Source organism: Acanthopagrus latus, chromosome 11 (assembly GCF_904848185.1).
Source record: "Acanthopagrus latus isolate v.2019 chromosome 11, fAcaLat1.1, whole genome shotgun sequence".
Lineage (NCBI taxonomy): Eukaryota > Metazoa > Chordata > Actinopteri > Spariformes > Sparidae > Acanthopagrus > Acanthopagrus latus.
The window spans coordinates 5,761,467-5,782,503 of NC_051049.1; the positions used below are offsets into that span (position 1 = coordinate 5,761,467).

At 41.5% G+C, this 21,037-nt stretch overlaps 2 protein-coding genes across 10 annotated transcripts; one reads left to right on the plus strand and one right to left on the minus strand.

The window, feature by feature from the left end:
- The first annotated feature begins 961 nt into the window (after positions 1-961).
- cnga3a (cyclic nucleotide gated channel subunit alpha 3a) lies at positions 962-10,232 on the plus strand. 9 transcript variants are annotated; one of them, XM_037116011.1, is made up of 12 exons: positions 962-1,711; positions 2,034-2,207; positions 2,317-2,398; positions 4,642-4,766; positions 4,860-4,949; positions 5,719-5,892; positions 6,257-6,265; positions 7,148-7,198; positions 7,737-7,940; positions 8,047-8,148; positions 8,239-8,345; positions 8,433-10,232. In XM_037116011.1, exons 4-12 carry the CDS (start codon positions 4,666-4,668, stop codon positions 9,827-9,829), a joined length of 2,235 nt encoding a protein of 744 aa, XP_036971906.1. In that variant the 5' UTR covers positions 962-1,711; positions 2,034-2,207; positions 2,317-2,398; positions 4,642-4,665; the 3' UTR covers positions 9,830-10,232. The 9 variants fall into 9 exon arrangements, with proteins under 9 accessions (XP_036971906.1, XP_036971905.1, XP_036971899.1 ...); XM_037116004.1 differs by lacking the exons at positions 6,257-6,265; positions 7,148-7,198; positions 7,737-7,940 and having other exon boundaries at positions 965-1,152; positions 1,485-1,711; XM_037116010.1 differs by lacking the exons at positions 6,257-6,265; positions 7,148-7,198; positions 7,737-7,940 and having other exon boundaries at positions 964-1,711; positions 5,764-5,892.
- A 952-nt stretch (positions 10,233-11,184) lies between these two features.
- Positions 11,185-19,904, minus strand: ube3a (ubiquitin protein ligase E3A). Its single transcript, XM_037115413.1, has 11 exons — positions 19,513-19,904; positions 17,328-17,374; positions 16,766-17,034; positions 15,480-16,675; positions 15,253-15,397; positions 14,618-14,823; positions 13,925-14,089; positions 13,346-13,501; positions 13,188-13,261; positions 12,901-13,044; positions 11,185-12,301 (listed from the first exon to the last, which is right to left on the minus strand). Coding segments are annotated over exons 2-11 (2,478 nt in total). The 5' UTR covers positions 17,330-17,374; positions 19,513-19,904; the 3' UTR covers positions 11,185-12,180.
- Between the last annotated feature and the right edge of the window lie 1,133 nt (positions 19,905-21,037).

Sequence of the window (21,037 nt, forward strand, 5' to 3'; positions counted from 1 at the left end):
ATCCACGTTTGAATATAAGCGCAGCAGAGAACATACTGAAATAGTGAGACTGGTTAACTTAGTTTCTTAACTAATTGTACATTTTTATATAATATTGACTCAACAATGTGAAATGTTAAAGAAAAGTGACATATCTTTAAGGGACCACACCCATGAGGGGGCATTAGGTGGCTGAAATAGGTTCTCAGGTCTAAGCTGGGATTAGTGGTGCGGCTCCGTGTATTGCCAAGGGATTTCTCTTTTAACCTTATGCCTTCAGGTGATGTGGCGAGGGGGGGCGGGGCAACTGGTGTTGAGCTTGTACAGTGACGAGAGAGACATTGTGAAGTGGGATGCTGCTCTCAGATCACCATAATCATTACTCATCAAATTTTTTACTTCCAGTTAACATTCACATCATCCATCAAAAACCAGGTCACGTGTGGATACATCATGTGACCTTTTCTCCCTGATCTCAGGCTTATGTACAATAATTACTAACTTGTTGTTTCCAACCAGTATGAACTCATGTTATTTCAAATGATGAGGGTGGTGTCGTTTGCATACTTAACAACAGTATTCTCTTGATTTCTGGGAGTGCAGTCATGGATACTTATCCCCCAACAACCCTAAATTATGTAAACACAACTATGTAATTTCAATAATATTAATGAAATGCAATGAACATAGACACAAGATACATAAAAGCATGTTTTGATGGTTAAACAGATATAATCGTCACCAGTCCTCATTTTCACTGCAATGAATTACAGGTGTTAGCTTTGTGTTAGCTTGCGGATAGCTAACGTCTGCTAGCTGCAACAGTAACATCAGGTGTTTGCAGTTGTTTAATTTTGAGTCAGTGACAAAAGGCTGGTAATGAAATGTACTGTTCTTTTATTAGCAGGGTGACAGATTGTCTGTTTGCAGAGTTACAGCACTACTTTTGTTGTCACCCCCTGCAAATTTCATGCAGTAGGCTATATTCACATGGCGGCCATTTTCCTCTCACAAGAAGTTCGATGTCAAATGTTGTGCTGCTGTGTTCCTGGTTGCAAGTTGTGTACACACAGGGGATCTGACAGGTTATCATTCAACTGCCTCCTGATTGATCAGTCGCTTAAAAGACAACTGTTGATCAAAATCTGGAGGGACATCCAGCCATATTTCAAGGTAAAAAAACCCCCCTCATAATCAATAATGCAGTAGCTATTGTTAGACAACAGCTAACGTTAGCACTGAAGCGCTCCCTAGCTAACATGACAATAATATTGTAACATACTATACTATAATCAATTACTAAATTACAACACACATCTTTGACACATTTATCTAAGCCTGGCAGTTAAAACACACTGTTTGTAATCAATGGTAATGTTAGCGAGGAAGCGGTTTAATGCTAACGTTAGCTAATGGGTTAGCAAACATGTTGTTTCAGCTTGAAATATGACTCAGTGTCCCTCCAGATTTTCACTATCAATCCTCTTTTGTTGCTGATCAATCAGGAACAGGTGATTGTCAGATTCTCTACGTTTAGGTGAGCGGCAACATGGAACACAGCAGCATAACGTTATCCTTGCGTTGAGCGCGAAGATGAGATAAAATGGCCGCCGCGTAAAGAAATCAGTCAAGTAAAATTAAGCTACATATTTGCTTGTTTTGAAGAAAAATGGTACAACATTATCAGATTATTTTATAGCGACACATGGACATGTAGGGCGACTTTTCCAAGGTGAAGATATTTTTTAACTTTTTAGCCTGTAGACCTGCTGGTGTTGTGCTAAACTGATAGCAAAGTGCTACATCTTATATGCTAATTTAGATTTTGTGCACAACATTTTACATATACATTTTAAATACAGCTGCAAACAAATGTAGTAAAGTGTTCAAATGTTTACCAATGTACGTTTTTATGGTGAATAAATATTTTACAGTATCTGAGAAGATGTATAAAGTTACATTCCAACACCGGCTAATAAATCTACCTGCTGAATAAACACTAATAACCATCAGCATGTTCATATTTTATACCTTTCTACATTCATTATAAACAGTGGAGTGTCTAAACAGAGGTGCAGTGTCAGTCAGCTGTGTCAGTCTGTGACTTGTGGACGCTGATGGCAGCTGATGCTCTCCTCCCTCCTCCCGTCTGATCTGATCTGGGACCTGTCAGTCGCTCCTCTCCTCGTCCAGATCACAGGATGGACAAACGCGGTGGATAATTTCTGGTGACGCTCCGTGCGAAGGACGAAAGGATCGGAGATATATTCCTCTGGGGAAATCTATTACATATTTTTTTTAATTTATCTATTTGTTGTTGTTGTTGTTGTTGTGAAGATGGGAATATACAGAAGCGATCAGAGGGGAACTGCTCGTTTGGTCGGATCACGAAACTCAGCGTGAAGAAGCTTCAGAACAGGTGAGCTGCTGCGGTCAGTCCGCAGCCTGCAGGACTGCAGAGACTGTAGTGATCAATACATCTGCTGTTCTCCCTCCCTGGGTTGTTTAATAGATTTTTAGGACTAATATCGTGCATTTTTACAGAATAATACATCCACATTAGCTGTTGATTTCTGGATTATTAATTTCAACTTTGTCTGGACTGTCGCAGCAACAGGTTGAATGTCGAAAGATGCTCGAATGAATTCCTACTGAAGCTGCCAACACTTTAGTGTTATAGAAAATGGCTAAAAATGTGGAATTACAAAAATAAACAACAGAGACAACACCTGTTGAGATCTTACAGAGATCATAGTCATGGAAGAAGGCACAAAATGACAAGCAGAAGATATTCCAATGTAATATGAATCAACAGCAGAAGATATTAACCTGTAAAGTGTCTCTGTGTACCCTGAAAAGCGCCATACAGAATAAATATATTATTATTATTATCATTATTTCATGTGTCCAACAACAGTGCAGAGCTACCAGCTTATTTAACAGATGAACATTTGTTGGACACAACCAGTCTATCAATAATCAAGGAGTGAATTTAGACTTATACCTGGATTTAATTACAATAAATAAGAATTAAGGGAGGGGGAGGTGTATTGAGGGGGGTGTCAGTGCCACAGCATCATAGCACAGCAAGCCTCAAGCCTCTTACTGAGTCCTGACACCGGGGTGAAGCTGAGAACTAATCTCCAAGAACAGCAACAACAAAAAAAGCATCAATCACTCAAACACAAGTTTTAGTTTTATTCCACTGAACAGCTACAGAGGACACACTCAGCCAGTCAGACGGTGAAAACGTCTTATTTTCACGCACTGGTCATTGTTGAGATTTTAATCTACTACGTGTCGTCTTTTACAGTGGTAGGAAGAAATGGCACATTTTTCATGCACGTTCAATTAGATCGTATATAATAACACAAAGAATGGAATTATAATACAAAAATGAGTCGTCTTAATGTTAGTAATCAACGAGGGAAGTGTCACGGTGACATGTAGTTACATTTCCTGCCCTGCGTACCTGCGGTGTGCTGAATCAGATCATTCAGGACGCCTGATCGTCATGACGAGTCAGGCTCAGGTTTTGTGCATCCACTTCTGTTCAGTATAATCACTGGGGGGTTAAGACATTTTCCAAATAACTTAAAACAACACCCCTTTATTCTGCATGTTTAATGAGAACGCAGGCAGTGGGGTGCATCTCAATATTTCATTATTTCATCCTGCCTGTGAGATCATTGTAGAAAATAAAGGCAAAACAGATTTAAATCACACAGCAGAGGAGCAGGAAACACCAGTTGTTCCTCTCATTGATGCTGTTTTTGCAGAAGAAGTTATTTTTTTTTTTGTCCTGTACAGTTAAAAATGGCCACATTTCTGATATAATTTTCTCTCTGAGCAGTTCGTAATCACTGGTCATGTCAGTCACATTCAGTGTACGGACACGGCGCTGGCTTCACCTTTTGTCACCCTTCAAGCACTCAGCTTCTTGCTGGATGTCAGTGTAATTTGATTTAGTGGGGGGTTGGCTAACTCCCTGGTATTAGCACTAATCTACATGTGTGCACGTGTTACAACCATCAGTGTTGCCCAGAGATCAGCGAGTCATTATTTACCAGTCGACCAAGAAAAGACTATTATTTGAGGCAACAACAACGAAAAAGAATCGTGACTTTGCACAGCAGGTTTTTCTAAGTTTTAAGTGGCTCTAAATGAGATCAAGAGCCTAAAAATCAATCTGCACTGGATAAAAATATATATATTTTTTAATGCACTTCCTAGAGAGCTTACAGGAGCACATGGCTAACTTGGCTGTTTCTCCAGACTTGTACCGAGAACCGAAGAGAGTCGGTGTTCTCGTCACGTACGGTCGTACCTGTTCTTTAAGAGGCTAACTAATGGACTTAACCTGCTGCATACACCACTGAAGATAGCGACGACAGTCTCCTTGTAAGCCATAGCTTAGTTATTTTAAAAACCATCCGACTGTTCACAGCGAGAGAGGGAGAGAGGCCGCTGATCCTGTTTAGTGTTAAGGACATAATAATGGTGTATTTTTAGGCGCTACTCTGAGACAGAGAGTGAAAAGTGGCGTTCGGTAAACACGTCAACAACACGGCGCTCATGAGGGGAAAGAGTTTGCTTAGATTTCTGGCTTGTAAAATCTGACTTGATGTTGTGTTTTTTTCTCCGTATGTGTGTGTGCTCCAGGCCAGCAGAGCCGGACACGACAACATGGCAAAAGTCTGCAGTGAAAAGACGTTTTTAACCAGACAGCGGTTGTCCACAAACACACCCGATGAGGAGCTGGCTGTCATTGAAAATGGGGACAGCAGGTCTGATGTCACTGAAACTCTCAAATTGTACTCCAGTTGTTGCTGTGACTGCTCTGCGGGATTTTAAGCCTGTCACTGTGTTTTCCTCACCAGGGTTCACTCTCTTTGTGGGGACAACTGTGAGACGGCGCTGTCCTCAGAGACCCACAGAGGCTCATTTACAGGTGCTGGGGCCATGGCCAGGTAAACTGATGTGGTCAGACTTCAAAGTTCTTAGTTGGTATTTACCAGTGGTGGAGAGTACATGTTTTATTTCAGATTAAAACTTGAGATAAAAACTCACCAGCCACCTAAATATGTCTAATTCTTCATTATTCCCTTAAAAAAATGCAGAAAAGTGCCCTATCTCTGGACGTTAAAGAGAGTGAGAAAACTATTCCTTGATCTGTGTCTTTTTCAGGATCAACTTCAAAAGTTAACTGGGTCTATTCTGGGCTGCGACCAGTGGAAATCTGTTCAGTAGATTTTCTGTAATCCAGCTCACAAACCAACATAACATAACCTCCTTGGGGGGGGGGGGGACATAACCTCTGTGGTGGAGATAACCAGTTCGTTATCAGCCTTTAAAGTTTTTTAACCCTGTAACAAAACACATCTGGCACATTTAAATAACTGTCAGAGGGCCAAAACATACATCTGAATTTTTAATATTTCACAAAAAAGCAAAGATTTGGTCCAAAGTCTGAAAAACAAATGCAGAAATGTTACTATTTCCTCTCCAGCTAATCATCTAAGGACTCCTCAGAAACATCCTGTGACCCTTAAAGGACCCTGATCCCTGACTTTTACTGTAACAGAGTATTTCACTGGTACTTCTACTCAAGTAGAGGATCTGAGTACTTCCTCCACCACTGGTATTTCCATATTATGTCAGACGATATGAGTCATAGTCACTAGTTCCTAGACTAGTCGGGTGTCACCTTGTTCCCTTTTCATCCCGCTAACCCTCCAGGCTCTCTTATTTCTTCTTCATGCTGTGGAACTGGGCGTCTCACAGAGAGAACCGCCAAACAGAGAGACACGACTCTTTCCTCGAGCGCTTCAGAGGCCCCGAGCTCAAAGACGTCTCCAGTCGAGAGAGCAATGCCCAGTCCGTGGGCCTCAACGACACGGTCCGAAAGAGAAAGTAAGTACTGGGCAGCGTTACAGCGCTGATGATGGTCACTGCCTCAGAGTTTAACGTCATGGACTGACAGTGACAGTGGCTTCTTTTATGAAACGTTTCAACAACAAAAAACTCCCGCACACAGTCCAAGTCTAATGACAACAACATTTTTGTACATTTTCGTACATACACAGATTTAGGCCATGAAGAAGCTGATCACGACAAACAATAACTTGAGACTAAATGATAAAGTCTTACGGTGTGCAAAAACTTTTAACAAAAGCACTGAACAAGACAATAATCTACATTCAAAGGTTTACAGTGAATTCTATGAAGCTTTGTTGAGTCAAACTGAGCTGAATGAAACTAGAATATGACATAAAAGTCAAATAGAGCATCTTTAGCTTGAGAAGAGAGCCACAGGAATAAGTCCTAAAATCTAGAGATAAGCAGCTCCAGTTCCCTCATCTCGAGGTCAGTGGGTCTTTTTGAATGGAGTTTCAGTTCAAATGTCTGGAATAAAGTCTGTTGTGAACACAAGCTTGAATATTTTCTGTTCAGTGACATGGGATGCTAACAGGATGTGGTTTGTGTAGCCTAATGTTAGATTTTTACTTCTGGTGATTGTGTTTAAGCTTCAAAAATCAAGATTATCTTGCTGAGCAGAATGTGCATGTATCAGAAACTGGTGACTGCCGAACTTAAATTAAAAATGCAATGGAAAAAAACCCCAGAGGCTTTTAGCCGAGGGAAACGAGGCGATGCTAACTTCCAGGTTAGCCTTGGTGCTACGAACTGTGGAGGGACAGGAAGCTGTGAGGACCGTTGGCTGCAAAACAAACCTCACAAAGCTAATGAACAGAGTTTGATCAGGAGGAGATCAACAACTAAATGAATAAATTAGACTTTTGCTAGCTGAAACGCAAACACATACCTCCTACTCTGATAATGCTCAGCTAACTAAGCACTAGCTAATGGTCGAGTCTAGTTTTATATGAGGTACGATGTTAGCTAGTCACCTTGAAACACATTTGACTGGATACATTTTTATACAATACAAAAACACAAAGATACTCGAACTTGATTTTTTAAAATTACATTTAGCATGAAGCCTAGCCTAAAAAAAAAAGACCAGATGAATGATTAATAAACAGAGGGACACCTGCAGGATTAGAACTTGAAAAACGTATTTGTAACTTCAGTGGGTCTTTAAAGACAAAGAGCTTTAATGTGGTGTAAAAATCTTGTCCTCCATCTCTCTCCAATGTCTCGCCAGTAAGTGGCCGCTAGCTGCTTACAACATGAATAACTGCAACAACACAGACGAGTAAGTGTGTGAATATCTGTGTAAACAGGCGTAGAGGAAGCAGTGATTAGACTGTGCTGGACATCAGTAGTATTGTGTGTATGATGTAGATGACATACTGCAGTAAACAGTGTAGCTTTTAGCACAGAAGTCCTTGAAACACGTCTCCCAGTGCTCCAATCCTTGACAGTATTCCTAAAACCTCCGTCCCTTTGCTCGCCTGAAGGATTTGTGTTGCAAGTTCTGATGCGGGTTGTACTGATTTAACCTCCCAGGAATATTTAGATGTAAAATAAACAGGTTCTGTGAAGACGAAGTACACATAATAGTGGTTGGGACGTGTTAAACTGAAAGACGACCTGGAGGCACACCTGTGTTGTGTTGCCATCTGCTGGACAAATGTGTGACCTGCACTGGATCTTCCAACAAACCCTCGAATGTGTGTGAATCCTCCGCTAGACCTCCCTCATGTAGTCCAGTAGCCCTCCGAGAGCCCCATCGTAGACCACCACCGCCCCATTCTTCAACAACCATAGAGAACTAAACTTGTGGTCCGTAGCAAAAAAGAGGAAATCAAAAAAGAAGAGAAGAAGGAGGAGAAGAAAGATGAGGAGAAGAAAGACGAGGAGAAGAAAGACGGGGACAAGAAGGAGGAGGAGAAGAAGGACGAGAAGAAGGACGAGAAGAAAGACGAGAAGAAAGACGAGAAGAAAGATGATAAGAAGGATGATAAGAAAGATGATAAAAAGAAAGAGGAGCCACCGTAAGTACTGGGCCTGGGTAGGTTGATTAAAGAAAATGTGTCATATTTTGTGTTTAAAAAAAAACAAAACATTCTTCTGCAGCAACTAATGTTGAGTCGTTTTCAGGAAGGAAATCTGGATTATGGATCCAGCCGCGGATCAGTACTACAGATGGCTGACCGTCATCGCAGGCCCGGTGTTTTATAACCTGATGATGATTGTAACGAGGTATCGTCTGTTAACTTTTTAAAAACCTTTAAAACTTCCAATTCGTTGGACATTCACACATTTTTAACGCGCGCTGTTCTTGTCTTCCAGATCCTGTTTTAACGAACTCCAAGACACGTATACAAAACTGTGGATAGTCTTGGACTACACCTCGGACTTGATCTACTACGCAGACACATTTGTCAGATCGAGAACAGGTCAGATTCTCAAGACAGAACTTGCACACTTATTTGTTTCGGTTTAAGTTTTGGATTTGGCTCCTAATTTCCTGTTCACCCTCTCAGGTTATCTGGAACAAGGTCTGCTGGTGAAAGATGCTGGAAAACTGAGGAGTAAATACAGAACGACGTCGCAGTTCAAATACGACATGATCTCGATGATACCCACCGATCTGCTGTTTTTGAAATTCGGATTAAACAACCCGGAGTTCAGATTTAACCGTCTTTGCAAAATCTCGAGGCTCTTTGAGTTCTTCGAGCGGACTGAAACCAGAACCAGCTTCCCCAACATGTTCCGTATCAGCAATCTCGTGCTTTACATCCTCATTATTATTCACTGGAATGCTTGTATGTTCTTTGCCATTTCGAAGACCATCGGTTTTGGAACTGACACGTGGGTTTATCCCAACATCAGCCACCCGGAGCACGGCCGCTTGGCCAGAAAGTACATCTACTCCCTGTATTGGTCCACACTGACCCTCACCACCATCGGAGAGACGCCTCCACCAGTCAGGGATATTGAATTCCTCTTTGTCATTTCCGACTTCCTCACTGGTGTGCTGATCTTTGCTAGTATTGTCGGTAACGTCGGTGCCATGATCTCCAACATGAACGCCTCGCGTGCAGAGTTCCAGGCGAAGATCGACTCCATCAAGCAGTACATGCAGTTTCGAAAGGTCACCAAAGACCTGGAGGCCAGAGTCATCAAGTGGTTCGACTACCTGTGGACCGAGAAGAAGACCTGCGACGAGAAGGAAGTGTTGAAGAACCTTCCGGACAAGCTCAGGGCTGAGATCGCCATCAACGTCCATTTGGATACGCTGAAAAAAGTGCGTATCTTCCAAGATTGTGAAGCCGGACTGCTGATTGAGTTGGTGCTAAAGCTGCAGCCGCAAGTGTTCAGTCCTGGAGATTACATCTGTAAGAAGGGGGATATTGGCAGGGAGATGTACATCATCAAGGAGGGTAAGCTAGCTGTGGTGGCTGATGATGGAGTCACTCAGTTTGTGGTGCTCAGCGACGGCGCATACTTTGGGGAAATCAGTATCTTGGGTATCAAGGGCAGTAAAGCAGGCAACAGGCGAACAGCCAACATCAGAAGCGTGGGCTACTCTGATCTCTTCGCCCTGTCCAAGGACGACTTGATGGAAGCTCTCACTGAGTACCCGGATGCCAAAAAAGCTCTGGAGGAGAAGGGGAAAGCCATCCTGATGAAGGACAACCTGATCGACGAAGCGATCGCCAACGCCGGCGCCGACCCCAAAGACGTAGAGGAGAAGATCGTCAAACTGCAGGGCAACCTGGATGGCATGCAGGTCCAGTTCGCCAAGCTGATGGCGGAGCTGACCTCCAGCCAGACGAGGATGAAGCAGAGAGTCACAGAGATGGAGGCCAAAGTAAAATCCATGCGACCCGAGGACCTGACAGAAGTGGTGGCCGACAAGGACAAAAAAGTGCAGTAACGTAAGAGATGGACTTTACAGGAAACGAAGGTATATTAGACTGACACTTTTTAAAGGCCCATGTTTATATCTATTTATACATCCGTTTATTATCATCATAATGTGTCAAAATGTGTACAGTGTGTGCAGCAAATACTTTTGTCCGACTTCATGCTGTCATGGATCTACTTGAGTGTGTTGATCAGAGGCACTCGTGTACGCACAGGAATGGCTTTTCTTAGCCTTAGAATAATCAGGATCAGTACTGACATTTTCCGCTAATATAATATTGATCTGTCTGTATATATCCATTTGATACCGTATGTGAATGTATAAAATACACCCAAATGCAGTTCTGTTAATAAGTTATCAGCATACACTATCAGTTGTAAATGTGATCTGTGAATAAAGATTAAAATGTTCTTATAACATGTACTGTGTGTGTCTAGAATGTCATTTTGTAAAGTAGCACTGGGAATATTACTATATATATATATATATATATATATATACATATATATATATACACACACACACACACACACACACACACATACAGAGAGAGAGAGAGAATATATATATTTTTCAGACTTTTCCTGACTTAAAACCCCCTGAACCTGGCTTTAAATCAGTAATATTTGTCTGTATGTAAATATGTAACATGCTTGTTTCCATCCACTTGGCCTTTTTCTCGGTTTTTGGTCTGAAATAACTCCTAAGGAAAATATCCAGCACTTTAGCTTCAACTCTGTCCCGTTTACAAGCTAGCTAAAAATCAAAATTCAGTTATTTACTATCATTTATAACGATGGAAAATCTTAAAACATCTTTGCAACATTCGCCTTAACAACTGAAGTAGATGAGGACGTAAACAACAACTGTAAAAACATACAGCTTGTCCGGCTTAATCCTAAGAGATGATCATTTTTACTTGTTCTCCCACTTCAGAGGGTGCACGCTAACACTTTTAGCTTAACGGCACCAAGATTTTGGCTTAGAAAATGGAGGCAACGTCTTGTGAAATCAGTCGGAGATATCTGGGATTCAGGAGATGTGGATTAAGCCCGACCGGCATGTTTGGAGCCATTTAAATGTTTTTTCTGGTTGTTATTTTTTTTACACTTTAAAACAAGTCTCCATCTACTTAAGATGTTTAGGAGGAACGCTGCAACGCTGTTTTGCTGTGAAGCTCCTGGAATGTGTTGTGGACTACAAAACTCCACCTTACTTTCCACCAGCATTGTGGGCGAGTAGGCAATGACTGAATTTTCATTTTTGGGCGAGCTGTTCCTTTAATATAAAATTGCCCCTTTAAGTAACTTCTATCATGTTATTTGAGGAAAACCTTCCAGTGCATATCAACGACAGATTTGACGTATTTCTTCAATTTTATTTACTTTGCATAATAATTGCTTTACATCAGAGTGTCACATTTTCTGCACATTCTTTATGTACCTGAGATAATTGGCCAAACAAAAACACGTCATGTGACTCTTTTCTTAAATAGGCATCGCACATTTGGCAACTGCACTTACAAAATGTGCCATCAGAAGAAAAAAAAAAAAACACTTAATAGCAAACAAACCAAAAGGAAGAGAAACACTTGTTTCAGGATGTGAGAGTCTGGCCTGACCAGTCAGTCGGTACATTTTGAAACCGTGCAAGCTATCGAAACCCCGCAATCTGATCAGGTTCACTGTTTCACAACACACTGTACTCATTTTCTACATAACAGGCACGACAAAGAAATACTTTAAAATAACCTACAGGTTAGTGGTGTGTTTGCTATCGCACTGACGGGAAACAGTTTACATATAAGCTTGTCAGTGAGGCTGTTTGGGTTAGCAGTAATATAAAAGGCTTCATCTCAATATACTACAATGACAATCATGACCAAGAAGCACCATTATGCTCAGTGCACTCAGCTGTGGGATGGAGCCTGAGGACTGAATACTGCTACACCATCAAGAACTAGAAAAAAACAAGAGAAAATTCAAACTTCAACGTCAATAAATATACTGTATGTGCTGGCATTCACTAAAATACGGTGTATAAGTGCACTTTCACAGCTTCACAAATCATATATTGTTCATGTTCGCCCCCAAAATCAAAAACACACGAGAAAAAACAAATCATGTAAGTGCTGCCTTGAACTCTTTGGGAGACCCTAATGTAGCGATAAATGAAACTAGCTCTCAGAGGAAGTTAGGCCTCAGACTGAAAGGCCGACAGCGGAGTATGACCGGTAAGGGGTTGGTTAGGCACAGGGTTATTGCAGCATCTTGTTTCATGTTATTTCCCTCTCTGTATTACTGTGATAGTCCCTTTTGTTTGGTTAAAATGCAGTCGCAAAACTTTCCCTCGTGGATTTGTCACAGCATCCCAAATCCTTTGGCGTAAGTGATGGCCTTGAGGAGTCTCTCTTTCAACTTCTCCTTGGAGGAGTATTCTGGGAGCAGCAGTGCATTAAAGCAGGTGTGAGAGGTTGGTAGCCTGAAAGAAACGGTGAAAAGTAAGGAAGCGCTGCTGAGCCTGCGGGATCAACGTGAACTGAGACACGCATATTATGTGAGATCAGCAACAGAATGTCTGGGATCTGTGGAGCTGCAACAATTAATTGATTGGTCATCTGTACGAGAATTTCAAGGAAAAGTGTCGAACATTTTCTGGTTCAACCCTCTTAAATGTCAGGATTATCTGCTTCTCTTTGTCATTCATGGTAGTTAAAAAAGACATATTTTTTTGGGCTTTATTTTATTGCCTTATGCAGCATTTTAGTGCATGTAAAAAGTTTTGCAAAGTGAAAAATCCCAAAGTGCACGCCAAAGGGAGTTACTCTCTGTGCAAAGGGTTGCTGCAGGAATAACAATGTTTTTTGAAAATAATGTAAATTCTACCAGGACCCTGAATAAAAATATGAACCTGAACATAAACATAATATGACCTCTTTAATGTGAAATCTTTGGGTTTTCAATTTTGTGTGGGTGACGGACAGTCAAAAGGTAAATAACGGCCCTGCTCTTTTCGTTTGAAGGTGCTCTAATCATTAACTGTGCCTGAATATTTTGAAATGAAAGCTGACTGTTCTGTACCTGTCTGTGTCCGAGCCATTCTTCGCGATGATCATTTTTAATTTGCCGAGTCCGCCGACTGGTGCTCTGTCTGTGCCGGTGGTGAACTGAAGAAACAACCTCTTCTGCTCCTCCCCGAACGAGTGAATCGTTTCCCAGAAGTCTCTGCGTGCAGAAGAAAAAAGAAATACCTCAATCAGAAATGATCTGACCGATAAAATCAGCGTCAGTTCTATAATGTGAGCATCTGCCTAGAACATGTTTTTACATCAGTAATGTTCTGTACATGTGGAGAAAATCAGACTCACTTGATTATTTGACTGTCTTTGCTGTAACCTCCGTCATAATCCGTCGTCTTTTCAAGAGCCTCAAAGTCGAGTTTCTGTGAAGAGATCGCTCTGAAAGTCAGAAAAAACACTGGCGACAAGACGGAAACAAAAATCAAAATGACGGTTTGTTCCCTCACCCTGCTGCCACAGATCAGCATCTCCACTTCCTCAGGTCTAAACAAATATTTCAGCGGGGACTCCTTCGTGACCATTTGGAAACCTTTCTTGAAGGCTTTGAATTGTCTCTCCACGCTCGTGTTCAGTATGTAGTCAGTATACAGGTCCACGAACTCCTGTGAATTAGAGATGTAAAAGGCCAAAAATATCATGTTAAATGTACAGTAAAGCAACTGCTCATTATTTACTTTAATTACTGCTGTGATTATGAACCTCTGACCAACAGTGAGTCAGTGTATTCTGTGTATTTTAAATGATGTTTCTATACAACTTTCAGATGAAAGACAACCTACAGGATGTTCCTGTTGCTGCACATCTAATAATAACATAGCTGGATGCCATCTTAACACATTAGGCCTTTTGATTTGGTGAAGAAATACATTTAAATTGATATCCTGTCCAATGAACCCCAAACTACTGTCCTTCCACTACCATAACACACCTGCTGCAGCTCTGATGACACCGATATGAAATAACCTTATTATCCTTCACACAGAGCACTGTCGTGGTGTTAACATGAAGAATGTGAGACACTTCACCTGTCTGCTCTCCTTGGTGACAGGGATCTCTTCTCCATCCTCCTTTAAATCATGTAAGACCGGACTTCCGAAAAGGTCTGTGTGTGATATCTGGAAGGTGAGCATCATGTCTGTCTCTACGTTGCCCGTGTACTCAAGCAGCTCCTTCAGACTCTGGAACAGAGCCTGCAGGAGGGACAGAAGAGACATCTGCTGGTCAGGCCAGACACTGCAGGTGAATAAAGTAAAACAATTCAACTAGAAGATGTTGCCATGAAACTTCCCCTGCTGATTACTTACATTAAGAATATAGACTTTTTGTATTACAAGTTTTCAGAAGTTTTATGGGGGTTGAGTGTTTGTTGGCCTTGTCACTGACTTTCCTAGAGACTCAACCAGTTTGCAGTTGCTCCTCCTGCATCCAGTCTTGATGTTAAGCTTAGCTAAACTAACTGTCTCCTGGTTCAAGCTGAGAGTGGTATTAATCTCCAGTAACTCTCTGCAAGTAAGGAAATGAGCTTGTTTCCCAAAGTGTTCAACTGTTTCATAAGTGCTACAGTCCCTACAGTGCTCTAACCCTCTGAAACCTGTACAAATGTTGCAAAATGTTCACAATCACAATCATCTTCAGCAAGAGAAGTTTTCTCCCTAACATCTTTAATTACAGAACTGATGTATTTCACTGAGTATTAACTTTGGAGAAAGTTACTGTACTGGATGAGAGTCTGACAGGTCCAAGTAGGTCCCTTTCTTGCCCATGAGTTTCCTGTAGACGACCATAGGGAAATGTACGTCCAGGATGCAGTTGTTGTAAATGGCGAGCCCCAGGACGAGTCCGACGAGAGTGTACTGCGCTTCATTCTCAAGCGAGGATGAATTAAACCAAAAGAGTTTCGTATCGTCGTCGTAGGTGAACATTCCTGTTCAGAAAGAAAGGAACAAATGTCAGGATATATATATACACTTTGTGACATACAGTTGCTTTCCAGCCAAAAGTCAGATCAAAAGACTAATACCACTCTTATTTTTGTAAAATGTATATGAAGTTAGAGTCATTAGCTTAGCTTAGCACGTAGACTGGAAAAAAGGGAAACAGTTAGCTTGGATCTGTCCTCAGGAAACAACAGTACAACTAAAGCTCACTAGTATCCTGCCGGGCTTAGACAAGATACCTCTTTCTCCATGTTCAGTCAGAATGTTAAGCTGAGCTAAAGATGATTGGAACAACAGTAGAGTTGTGACATGAATACAATGGAAGCAGGGAGACGGAATATTACATTTAGCTGCTGGACGTTATCAATAACACCTGTGAGGGTACTTCGCAAAATGTCTGTGATTTCATGTCTCACCTATGTCAGGATTGAAAATTTCCTCCAAGACCAGCTGAAAGAACTCCTTTGACACGCCTCCCTCGTCAACGCCTTGCTCCCCTTCGAACTCAACAAACAGCTGCTTCTTCAGGTCGGACGGGTTCTCCATGGAGATCATCTCCAGCTGCAACACAAACACAGCAGAACTCAGCCTCAGCTGGACATCTCATGCACATGCAGCAGCGATGTATGATGCTGTAACTCACTCTGACGAGGGCGTCGTCGATGATGTGATCTCTTCGTACTTTGAGCTTGAGATAAGGGTTGGGCTGCTGGCCCTGGACCATGCTGTAGAGGGCCGTGAGCCGGCGCTCGCTGTACATTCTTATCCTGTTGTCGTAGTACAGTCCTTGGTTCTTGGTGACCACATTGAGGATGAAGGGGCAGGTCTGGAAAGAAAACTTGGTTTCGGCGTTGACCTTAAAGAAGGTGAAATCTTTGTCCATCTCCACCACCTCGTTAAGTGACTCGTTAATAAAATCCTCAAAGGGGATGAGGGGTTTTATGCTATCTAAAGGTCTGACGCCCAGTTCTTTCTCCAGAGGATCGACCCGAGGGCCTTTCTTATAGAGCTGCTCCTCACCCAGCATCTCATGCAGCGTGAGCTCATCGGACTCCGAGTCTTCCTCTTCGTCGTCGTTGTGCTCCACATTGACATCACCAGCCAGGATACTTGCGTAGAAGACGACTTTTAAACACTGGGTCGCAGCCACCACAGTCTCATCATCATTTACCAGATTTTCACTGTCGTACTCATTGCTGACTACCGTGAAAGTGATGAGCTGCTGGAAGGTCTCCATCATGCGGCGGATGTGTGGGAGATCGTACTTGGACCAGATCTTAGACAGCCTGGCGAGCGCGGCCACCGGCAATTTGCTCATTGCTTTGCAGAACTGTGGCAGTGCTACCTCCAGGTACTCCGGGCTGTGCAGGTTACTGTTCTCCATCACGATGATGAAGATATTCAGGTAATCTGGGTTTGTTTCGTACACATCAAGGTATTCCAGGTCGAGTTCCATATTTGGAGTGAGGTAAATGATTGCGTTCACGAGAGCTGCCTCCACCTGGTCGATGGTTAGGAGTCTGTCGTAGACTCTCCTCACGGCGCAGATGTCCACCGTAACCTCACAAGGATCGGACATGTTGCTGGCACCCTCGCCAGCAGCTGCCGAGGAAGCACCCATCGCTTCTGAAGTCTCCTCACTCTGCTTGTCCACTTCTGTTGGTTTTGAAGAGTCCAGGTTGTCAGCAGCGTTGTGTTCATCCTTCCTGAAACTCTTCATTAGGGACTCTGTGTTGGAGAAAACCCGGCCAATGACGCGGACGAGAGCAGAGTAGTCCCCTTCCTCCTCGCAGGAGCTCAGGAGCGTACATACAGTGTTTTCTGTGAGGTGATGAACATCTGGACCAGAACAGTGAAAGAATAAAGTAATTAAAACAAAGAATGATTCAAAAACAGCATCCAGAAGAGTCTGAGTCAGAGTTACAGTACCTGAAAAGTTCTCTTTGTCGCTCATTTTACTGTCCAGAAGAGAGTTTTCATCGGCACTGGAGTCCGATTCTTTCTTGGAGGGGTTAGGATTGCAGAGTTTGGCGTTAATCTTAAACAGCTCGAGTGCCTTGGCGGCGGCTGCATTGTTATCCAAAGGTCGAAAATCACAGCACGATGCGCAAAACTCATTCGTGCAGGCGCCATTTCCACAGCCGTCTGTTAACTGCCGAAAGTAGCGCTCAATTAGATGCTTTGCAGCCGCTCTGTTCCTGCGTAAGACATTTAAACAGGAAGTCGGATGATTTAAAGTTGTCTACGGTTAGAAAAAATAAGCATCAACACATTCTGGCAACGCAAATAATAAAACATGTCCAACAGAACTGAATGCTGAACGAGCACTTGTACAAACATTCCTATTTTAAAAGGCTAAGACATAATGAAACATAGACGGGGAATCACAGATGGAAGGGTGCAACTTCTCTGATAGAAATATTAGTCTAACTAAAAGCATATTTATTATAGTTTAGCTACAAGTAGAACTACGTCCATCACAGTGACTTACATTCGGCTGGATTCAGGTTTCCTCCTTCAGGCCCAATTTACAGTCCTCTGAAAGAAACATTCAGCAATTATGTAGAAATCTGATTTTTTTTTTCTACTGTCACCATGAAGCCAATAATTAAAGAAGGCTGTCTGACTGATTCAGATATCTGACGACTGTGTCAGGTTTCATTTTAAAATAATCTAATTAATTTAAAATTTAAAAATAGGCAACAAAACATTAGTGGTGCCTTTTTAAAGTGAATAACAACCGTTGATGTCAGCGTGCGTGAAGTTTACTGGCCACACAGCTTTCTATTTCACACCACGATATCAGCAACCACTGAACTTCAATGCAGCAATAGTTTTGTTTTTTTTACTTTTACAAGTTTAAGAAGTCAAGTGACAGAAAATGGGATGAGAGAGAAGAGAGAGAAGGGCGTGACATGCAGCAAGGGGCCACGGGAACCTTGACATGACATTCAACTCAGTATGTTGCAATTGTTTTTGGTTTATGATGGACAGTCAGGTAGCCGGATATCTGATTTCATGCACATCATGGCACAACAACAACCTCTGATCTAAATTTAAAGTTATTTTTAGGCTATTTTGTGTAACTCTGATTGCAGCGACAAATATTGCGTCGCCCATATATTGAATTTCACTGCACTGTAAACATGTTATGTTCAGTGGAGGGTAATGCAGTTACTTTCTACAGGATGAAACTGGGAAAGTTGAAAAATCCTGTAAGAGTTTCTGATTTTAACCCTCTTCGTACTGACTAAGGCCCAATCTCAGAGCTGAAACAGGTGGAAAAAAACCTCACATTCAGATACTGTCCTGCTTGTGGAGGCAGCAGTTACTTTAACAGCGAGATTGAAAGCGGCTACATCATACCAACAATAATATTAAAGGTGCACTATGTAGTTTTGGAGAAAAAAATAGAAACTCAGGATTTAAATGTTTACAGAAAACTCAGAAGTGTAGTTTTCCCATAATTGTTTTCAGCGAGAAAACCAGGTCCAACAAACACTTTCTAAAGCTAGAAACAGTATAAAAATGATGTTGTCCTTTAAAGTGGTAGTCTCAAAGATTTCCATTTCGTTTTCTTTTGCGACACAGATGGCAATAAACGGTGATTGCAGGTGTATTTTTTCTCGCACCTGTCAGAGAAAATGTATTAGCCCTGAAACGTTTCTATTTGTGGTTTAATGAAAGATTTAATGACTTCCACAAAGTTTCATGACAATCGGGTCAAATCCATAATCCTGCTGACAAACAAACTTATATCTGAAATCCTAAACTTAAAGTGAAACTCTCGCCAAAATGCAACCAAGGGTCTTTTTGCGAATGTGCCAGAGTCCAGCGTTCGTTTACTGTCCTCCATGTTACGTCGCATTTGGAGAGCGATACTTCTCGGTTGCCATGGCGACTGGGAGCGGAACAACCATCTGCTAACATGAGTTGTTAGAAAAACTTCCTTTTCAGTAAACAAACAATGTTCTCAATGCTCGTGTTCATGTGTAGAGACCCTGTTGTTAATACGAGCAAAGTTTCATGTTGTGTCAAGTCCTCTTAGTGTTTTAAAAATAGATATTTTGATGCTAGCATAAAAGTGCCCCTTGCACTATCATTGACAACGAGTTTGCCCCGAAAACAAAAAAATACGGTGAATCTTAAAAGCGGCGCTTTTGTTGTAATTATGCTTTTAAACAAACGTTTGACTCGGGCACATTCACAGAAAGACCCTTGGTTGCATTTTGGCGAGAGTTTCACTTTAAGTGGTGCCTCCCGGTCCAAGAGTTTGTTAATGTAGCTTTGATTCATCAATGAAGATCTTTCTCGTCCAATTAATATAGCTAAACAAAACTACACAGTGCACCTTTAATATTACCAATATTACTTCTATGACACAGAAAAGACAAAAACACACAACAAACTGTCTCAGTTGTCTTTGCGCACTGAGGCTGACTGAATCACTTGTGTTATCAGCCACATCACACAACCAACGTGACTCTTTCTCAGAGCTGCCAGCTGACAGTGACGAGCTGTCACACACAAACACACACACACACACACACACACACACACACACACATGCTAGTTTCACCGCTGTTAGCTAGCTAGTTTTCAGACCAACTGACGAGCTAAGGACGTGAACACAACACGAAACAACGATGATTTCAGAGTTCATGTTCAGTACTAACCTGTGATTTTAACAGGGTTTTACAGTCCTGTCTGCCTGTTTGCCTGACTGCCTGCCTGTTTGTCTGTCTGTCTGTCTGTCTGTCTGTCTGCCTGACTGTCTGTCAGTGACAGTGCAAAAATCTGCTGTCAGTCTGAGAGCTGCTGCCGCTGCTGCTGCTGCTGTTTCGGCCACATTCAGTCGCTCCAGTCTGCGTCGCTCCGTCTGAAATAAACAAACACCTTCAGTATCCGCGACGACACGAACACTAAAAATCAGGTCCAAGCGTGTGAGGACGTCAGAAAGTCTCAACACTTTTCTGTTTATAGGTCAGAGCGAAATCTCCTCTTCTACCATCTTGTAAACAAGAGCGCGATGTATCCCGGCATGCAGCGCGGGGCTGTCAAACACCAGGCCCCCCTCCCGCCGAGAGCACGCGCCGCACACACATAATTAAAAAAAAATAAAAAATAATATCATAAAAACAACAAAACAAATCAAATCTGTGGCGTATTTACTTCACTGTCACTGATTTATACGCGTGTGATTTGATTTTTTGGATTGAAACGCTGTGATTTCAGCAAACAGGAAGTCTGAGTCAGTTTGAGTGACACCTGTTAAGTAAAAATAACATAATTAATTTACTTAGGTTTTTACTTTTAAAGTGTCATAAATACACTTTAACTTTAAATAGACAAGTATTTATAAGCTTAATGTAAAACGAACTACTCCTGGGAATATGTACACTGAACTGTAATCTTATATTCAGAGATGTTGCTGATTTGAGGTCAGAATATAAACATTAAAATAAAGATCATGATTTTAATATACTGATATGAATACTTAAATGTGAAAGTTCTCCCTGCAGTGTCACACACGACAAAGTACCCTATCAAAAAACTAAATGACTGTACTTATAATGCAGGAATAAGTGCGCCTTTAGTGCTGTTGTATCATATATTACATAATCTGACTGTTACTATTGATGATTGTTTTTTATTTTATTGTTTATCGGTCAAGATAGAGTTAATTATGTAAGTAGTAGTGACAGTTGATACTCACTCTGCTGCATTTTGGAGGCAAATATTGTACATTTTACTGCACTACATTATTTGATAACTTTAGTAAGTACTTCATATACCAATAATAAGAAAATGCTAATTATCAGATTGGATATTCGACCAAGCTGATAATCCATCAGCTTGTAGTGAATGTTAATATTTACTTTCATTATTACATTCGAGACTTGAGTCTATGTGTTGGACAATTATTTAGATAGTTAAGTCCTGTAAAAGCTGCAATATGTCAGAATTTTAATTGAAAACATTAAAATATGAACTCCAATTATCAACAGAATGTGAAGACATACCATTTACATTATCTCACCTACTTTATCTGTTTTTTGGTGATTTGATTTATAACAACGCTTCATATTTAAGGAACAATATGTGAGAATTGGCCGCTTATCAAAATTCAGATTCTGGACGAATGGTGGGGAGCATGTGCAGCCGCTAACTGCTGCTAACTGCTAGCTGCTAGTTAGCTAG

What these genes read in the sequence shown, in the direction of transcription:
- cnga3a (XM_037116011.1), top strand. Translation starts at nt 4,666, where the DNA reads ATGGCAAAAGTCTGCAGTGAAAAGACGTTTTTAACCAGACAGCGGTTG. An exon ending in AACTGCAACAACACAGACGA is followed by an intron (nt 7,199 to 7,736) that starts GTAAGTGTGTGA and finishes TGTGGTCCGTAG; the next exon opens with CAAAAAAGAGGAAATCAAAA. An exon ending in AAAAAGAAAGAGGAGCCACC is followed by an intron (nt 7,941 to 8,046) that starts GTAAGTACTGGG and finishes AGTCGTTTTCAG; the next exon opens with GAAGGAAATCTGGATTATGG.
- ube3a (XM_037115413.1), bottom strand. An exon ending in CGACAAAGAGAACTTTTCAG is followed by an intron (nt 16,676 to 16,765) that starts GTACTGTAACTC and finishes GTTCTGGTCCAG; the next exon opens with ATGTTCATCACCTCACAGAA. An exon ending in AATGGCTCGGACACAGACAG is followed by an intron (nt 12,302 to 12,900) that starts GTACAGAACAGT and finishes CGTTTCTTTCAG; the next exon opens with GCTACCAACCTCTCACACCT.